General features: G+C 33.0%; 1 protein-coding gene across 2 annotated transcripts; it reads left to right on the plus strand.

The window, feature by feature from the left end:
* The first annotated feature begins 379 nt into the window (after window positions 1-379).
* On the plus strand, window positions 380-1,833 carry dpm3 (dolichyl-phosphate mannosyltransferase subunit 3, regulatory). 2 transcript variants are annotated; one of them, XM_056400373.1, is made up of 2 exons: window positions 380-430; window positions 664-1,833. In XM_056400373.1, exon 2 carries the CDS (start codon window positions 712-714, stop codon window positions 988-990), a length of 279 nt encoding a protein of 92 aa, XP_056256348.1. In that variant the 5' UTR covers window positions 380-430; window positions 664-711; the 3' UTR covers window positions 991-1,833. The 2 variants fall into 2 exon arrangements, with proteins under 2 accessions (XP_056256348.1, XP_056256349.1); XM_056400374.1 differs by having other exon boundaries at window positions 403-520.
* Window positions 1,834-7,280: the final 5,447 nt, after the last annotated feature.

Raw genomic sequence — 7,280 nt, forward strand, 5'->3', positions numbered from 1 at the left:
CCCATGTGAACAATAATAGCAGCAATACAAATAAATCAATACATACATAAATGGTATAGTGCAGGGTTTACATATGACCATAATCATCAAAATATGTAAAAACGTAGGCTAAAGTTATGTTCTTTTAGTTTTCTATAGGCTACATCTGAAAGATTCTACTGTCTATTTGAAAATTGAGGTCTATTAAGAATAAATCCTAATGCCTAAATATGAAATTTGAAACTTCTAATAAAACCTTTTCTTGTGAATAAAGCATATGGCGAATAGTATGAAAATTACAAAAAAATAACAAAAAGAATAACAAGAAACCAATAATTCACTTTTTGATGCCGTATTTGTTGGTAACATAAAAGTAACTACATTTCCCATAAGGCGTTGCGGTTTTCTACGTCATTAACGTGCGCAGGGCTGAGGTGGCGTTTAAGAGGAGGTAAACACGTCGGATTATTGCTTGTAAAACTGATTATTGAATTAAATGCCCCTTAAAAGGTCGATTAATTTCGTTGAATCCATTACTTAGGTACGACTGTGGTTTTCCCATCGCCAACCCGATCTTTGTCGTCCTCTTGTGTTGTAGCAGCGTCGCTAACAGGGTGCTGCCTTGCTGTGCTAAAGCTAAGCTAATTGAATGAATCGCTTTAGAACTGTCCGTTTCTGTTTCAGGTTGTTTCCCGGCTGAACTCTGCTGAACTCCCCGCGGCTGCTCTCGTCATGACTAAACTTCTGGAGTGGCTGTTCGGCGTGTCGCTGGTGGGCGCTGTCTGGGCTCTGGTCACTTTCGACCTGTTGGACCTGAGCCTGCCGAAGACGTACAGAGAGGTGGCCTGGCCAATGCCGCTATACCTGCTGGTGTCATTTGGCTGCTATTCCCTGGCCACCGTGGGATACAGGGTGGCCACATTCAATGACTGTGAGGAAGCAGCTAAAGAGCTGCAGGGGCAGATCAAAGAAGCCAAAGAGGACTTGAGAAAAAAGGGCTTAAAGATGTAAAACCCGACAAGGACTGTGTAGAAACTTTTGAGAGAAATGAAATGGATCCTTGTGATGATGGAGTCACTCAAAAACAAAACTGTCTCTTGTGTGAAATGTGTTGGATGAGTTTGAACTGTGAACTGACACCATCTTTACTGATTCCAGCAGGCTTGAACTGAACATCAGTCACAACAGCCCTTCATGCAGCACTGTTTGTTTTCATGCTGTCTTACTCACTGGCATGTGTTTCAGATTAAATGTTGATCAGATCTGCTTCAGCAAATGATAAATTAATGGCCCAATTGATAGTTTTCTGGGTTATCCATAAATGACAACAGATAAGATTTAACTTTGCTAAAAAGAAATCTTCCCCATTCTGACTATTTAAAGATTTCAATTGAAGCTAAATGAATTATATTAAGCAATATCAGACTCGGTTCAAATCAGTGTGTAGTAGGTGGTTGTATTGATTAGCACAGTTTAAACCAGATTAAGGAAGATTAGCAGTGAGCGCAGGAGGAGACTACACACAGAGAATACCTCTGAGTTCTTAATGCCAGTATGCTAAATTATCATCTATAACCAGTTGTGCATCAGTGAACAAATTCAACCCAAAGGCCACATTGGAACAATCTGACTAAAGGGTGTTTCTGCTGGGAATTCTCAGATGCTTTCAATCTGCATCAGCTTCAAAATCGTACCACAGTGTCAACAGTGTTGTGTGTGTCTGGAGATTGTTGCTTGTCAGTATAGATGAGCTAAATTTTATCTGTAAAGTAGTGTACATTCCATTGTCCAATTTCAGATTTGAGCCCTGCGGCTATTGCTTGGACTTAATTAAAATGCAGTCTATTTTCTTCAGGTTTTCTGCCTACAAATGTGTGATTGTGTGTGTATGTCTCTGTGTTTGTGGGTTAGCGAGTCGAGATTGGGCCAGAAGGTATGCGAGTACGTGCACGAGTGCTTGCATATACGATGCATTCCTTCTCCAAGCATAACCCACATGGCCTGAGGGTTTTATATCAGCGGCTCAATGCTTCCCTCTGTGCAAGAGACAGACCTCATTTGTGCCATTTTGTAGTTAACGACATGGATTATACATTATACAGCATTTCCTTCGTTCCAGTCAGAAAATGTAAGTTAAATACGTAGTTCAGAAGTAATCCGATGTTGGCAAGTGCAGGTCTTTTGTGTGAGCCTTAAAAGGCTGCCTATGCTCATTTTCAGTGAGTCCCTGCTGTGCATAAACAAAGCATAGCCTGGCCAGAAGCATCATTATAGGGTTTCAAAAGCTCCTATAACTTCAGAACAAATGCAAAAGAGTTGGCAGTTCTCTGTGCAAGCTCTGCCTCTTGCAACGTCACCCCCCATGAATGTCTGCAAGCTGTTGCTAGAGCAGGCTGGATGAAAGGCAACCTGTTATTTACCAGAAAGTCTTCTACTTTGGCAATTACACCAAAGGCTTCCCTCTGTAGGCAGTTATGCTCTTACACATAGCCACATGTGAAATAGTCGATCACTTTTCTTTGTCAGCATTCTCCTCAAATATAACTTTGAAGACATCCATCTGGTCGTTGTTTTTGTGCAGGCTATCAGACAAAAGTATATATCAGATTAGGCCAAACATCTTAGAGGCCACATACAGTGCATGTTCATGTGAACAGTGCAAGCATTTTTCTGCTTTATTCCTTTAATCCCTTATTTCAAATGTACCCGTACATAAACTTCATCCCAGACATGGCCCATAGCATTTACATAATAGCAAGTCTAAGTGTAATCTGATGCACAGACAGAGATGTGTATGAAAGTTATCCCACCACAAATGACATCAAATACTCAAGCATTTTTTTTTTTTTTTTTTTTACTTTTTTTTTAAATCTTCATGTATTTCATTCATAGCAAACTTGAGATTACTAACATCACCCCTGCTGTTTTTTTTGTGGGTGAGTGGCAGCATTGGTAAGAGAGGATGCACCTGATAGAGTACAGTAACTTGAAACACAGAGCAAAATCCATAATAATGACTGAATAGTAATTTTATATCTCCGCCTGCATACTCTTGTGGCTTAGAGGTGAGAGGTTTGCTCCTCCGGTGAGGAAGCTGCAGAGAGCTGGCTTTGCATTTCAATGGACCTCTTAAAGATTCAGTGTTGTCAACTTTGAGAGCTGTTATTAGGGTGCATCATTTTGGCAGTGCAGCGGTAACACGCCTTGAATTGGTGCATTTCAGCTGCCAGATGATGGGAAAGAATAAAGCTAAAATGAGAGCTGATTATCTTCTGTTGTTGGTTTAAAATTCAGTGACTTCAATAGTCCTGACCTCTTTCTCTTCCTCTCTTTCTTAGAAAAGGACTCAGATAAAAGCTGTAGGCAGCTGGATGCTTCCTTTTTTAAAATGATATTAAAAGTAGGTTTTAATCTCTAAATTTAGTCGCTAAATTACTTAACTGTGCTGTAGGTGTACTGTATGTATGGAAGACTATTTCTACCAGACCAAAGATACATAGTTAAAATTTTGATTTTAATAAAGTCAAAATAGTCAAGTACTCTTAAATCCACCAGGAACATACTGTATGTTTGCATACTGTATATGTTGTTGGCCAGCACAATATTTTACCAGAATATGCCATGTTGCATTGTGGCAAAACTTGAGTCAGATTCAACCTTTTTGCCAGATTACATGTATTTATTTCAAGGGTGTAAGTTTAGTCTCAACACTGGTAGGGACGCAACAACCCTACGACCCCTCCAAAACAAAGATATTGTGTTTTTAATGCCATCAACCAATCCATTTATTAACATATAAGATCTGAATTTACATTCAGAAATGCCAATACGAAATTGTAATACATGTATATGTGTTGAATTTCCATATATAAAATATATGTACATATGAACTAAAATAATGATTATAATAATAATATGTAAATAAAGGATCATAGGTCATATTATAGTAAGGCATAAAAATATCATAGTATAGTAAGGAATAAAAATGTCATAATATAGTAATTCAAAAAAATTCATAGTATCGTAAGGCATAAAAAATTATTGTATAGTAATGCATAAAAAAGTCATATTATAGTAAGGCATTAAAAGGTTATAGTATAGTAAGGCATACAAAAGGTGTGGTATAGCAAGGCATAAAAAAGTCATAGTTTAGTAAGGCATAAAAAAGTCATTATAGAAAGGCATAAAAAGTAATATTGTAGTAAGGCATAAAAACATCATAGTATAGTAAGGGATAAAAAATTCATATTATAGTAAGGCCTAAAAATGTCATAGTACAGTAAGGCATTAAAATGTTATAGTATAGTAAGGCATAAAAAGTCATAGTGTAGTAAGGCATAAAAAGTCATAGTATAGTAAGGCATAAAAAAGTCATATCATAGTAAGGCATAAAAACATCATAGTATAGTAATGCATAAAAAGTCATAGTACAGTATGGCAAAAAAAAAGTCATAGTATAGTAAGGCATAACAAAGTCATAGTATAGCAAGGCATAAAAACTTCATAGTATAATAAGGCATAAAAAGTCATAGTATAATAAGGCATAAAAAGTTATAGTGTAGTAATGCATAAAAAAGTCATATTATAATAAGGCAAAAAAAGTAATATTATAGTAAGGCATAAAAACTTCATACTATAATAAGGCATAAAAAGTCATAGTATAATAAGGCATAAAAAAGTCATATAATAGTAAGGCATAAAAAGTCATAGTACAGTATGGCAAAAAAAGTCATAGTATAGTAAGGCATGAAGTCATAGTATAGTAAGGCATAAAAATTTATAACATAGTAAGGCATAAAAAGTTATAACAGTAAGGCATAAAGTCATAGTATAGGACGGCATAAAAAGTCATGGTACAGTATGGCAAAAAAAAGTCATAGTATAGTAAGGCATAAAGTCATAATATAACAAGGCATAAAAATGTCATATTATAGTAAGGCATAAAAATGTCATAGTATAGTAAGGCATAAAGTCATAATATAACAAGGCATAAAAATGTCATATTATAGTAAGGCATAAAAATGTCATAGTATAGCAAGGCATAAAAATGTCATAGTATAGTAAGGCATAAAAATGTCATAGTATCATAAGGCATAAAAAGTTATAGTTTAGTAATGCATAATAAAAGTCATATTATAGTAAGGCATAAAAGGTAATATTATAGTAAGGCATAAAAACTTCATAGTATAATAAGGCATAAAAAAGTCATATTATAGTAAGGCATAAAAAGTCATAGTACAGTATGGCAAAAAAAGGCATAGTATAGTTAGGCATAAAGTCATAGTATAGCAAGGCATAAAAATGTCATAGTATAAGGCATAAAAATTTATTTATAGTATAGTAAGGCATAAAAGGTCATAGTATAGTAAGGCATAAAGTCATAGTATAGCAAGGCATAAAAATGTCATAGTATAATAACGCATAAAAATTATAGTATGGGACGGCATAAAAAGTCATAGTACAGTATGGCAAAAAAAAGTCATAGTATAGTAAGGCATAAAAATGTCATAGTATAGTAAGGCATAAAAAAAGTATCATAAGGCATAAAAAGTTATAGTTTAGTAGTGCATAAAGTCATAATATAACAAGGCATAAAAATGTCGTATTATAGTAAGACATAAAAAGTAATATTATAGTAAGGCATAAAAAGTCATGACATAGTAAGATTTAAAAAAGTCACATTATAGTAAGGCCTAAAAATGTCATAGTATAGTAAGGCATAACAAAGTCATAGTATAGCAAGGCATAAAAACTTCATAGTATAATAAGGCATAAAAAGTCATAGTATAATAAGGCATAAAAAAGTCATATTATAGTAATACATAAAAAAGTCATATTATAGTAAGGCATAAAAAGTCATAGTACAGTAAGGCATAAAGTCATAGTATAGCAAGGCATAAAAAAGTCATATTATAGTGAGGCCTAAAAACTTCATAGTATAATAAGGCATAAAAAAGTCATATTATAGTAAGGCATAAAAATGTCATAGTATAGTAAGGCATAAAAAGTCATATTATAGTAAGGCATAAAACAGTCATATTATATTAAGGCATAAAAATGTCATAGTATAGTAAGGCATAAAAATGTCATAATATAGTAATTCATGAAAAGTAATAGTATCATAAGGCATAAAAAGTTATAGTATAGTAATGCATAAAAAAGTCATGTTATAGTGAGGCATAAAAAGTAATATTATAGTAAGGCATAAAAACTTCAAAGTATAATAAGGCATAAAAAGTCATAGTATAATAAGGCATAAAAAAGTCATATTGTAGTAAGGCATAAAAAAGTCATAGTATAGTAAGGCATAAAGTCATATTATAGCAAGGCATAAAAATGTCATAGTATAATAAGGCATAAAAATGTATAGTATAGTAAGGCATAAAAGGTCATAGTATAGTAAGGCATAAACTCATAGTATAGCAAGGCATAAAAAAGTCATATTATAGTAAGGCCTAAAAACTTCATATTATATTAAGGCATAAAAATGTCATAGTATAATAAGGCATAAAAATGTCATAATATAGTAATTCATAAAAAGTCATAGTATCATAAGGCATTAAAAAGTAATAGTATAGTAATGCATAAAAAAGTCATATTATCGTAAGGCATAAAAAGTAATATTATAGTAAGGCATAAAAACTTCATAGTATAATAAGGCATAAAAAGTCATAGTATAATAAGGCATAAAAAAGTCATATTGTAGTAAGGCATAAAAAAGTCATAGTATAGTAAGGCATAAAGTCATAGTATAGCAAGGCATAAGAATGTCATAGTATAATAAGGCATAAAAATGTATAGTATAGTAAGGCATAAAAGGTCATAGTATAGTAAGGCATAAAGTCATAGTATAGCAAGGCATAAAAAAGTCATATTATAGTGAGGCCTAAAAACTTCATAGTATAATAAGGCATAAAAAAGTCATAGTATCATAAGGCATAAAAAGTTATATTATAGTAATGCATAAAAAAGTCATATTATAGTTAGGCATAAAAAGTAATATTATAGTAAGGCATAAAAACTTCATAGTATAATAAGGCATAAAAAGTCATAGTATAATAAGGCATAAAAAGTCATATTATAGTAAGGCATAAAAAGTCATAGTACAGTATGGCAAAAAAAAGTCATAAGGCATAAAGTCATGGTATAGCAAGGCATAAAAATGTCATAGTATAATAAGGCATTAAAATTTATAGTATAGTAAGGCATAAAAGGTCATAGTATAGTAAGGCATAAAAATGTCATAGTATAGTAAGGCATAAACATGTCATAGTATAGTAAGGCATAAAAAAGTCATAGTA

This window comes from Seriola aureovittata, chromosome 16 (genome assembly GCF_021018895.1).
Source record: "Seriola aureovittata isolate HTS-2021-v1 ecotype China chromosome 16, ASM2101889v1, whole genome shotgun sequence".
Lineage (NCBI taxonomy): Eukaryota > Metazoa > Chordata > Actinopteri > Carangiformes > Carangidae > Seriola > Seriola aureovittata.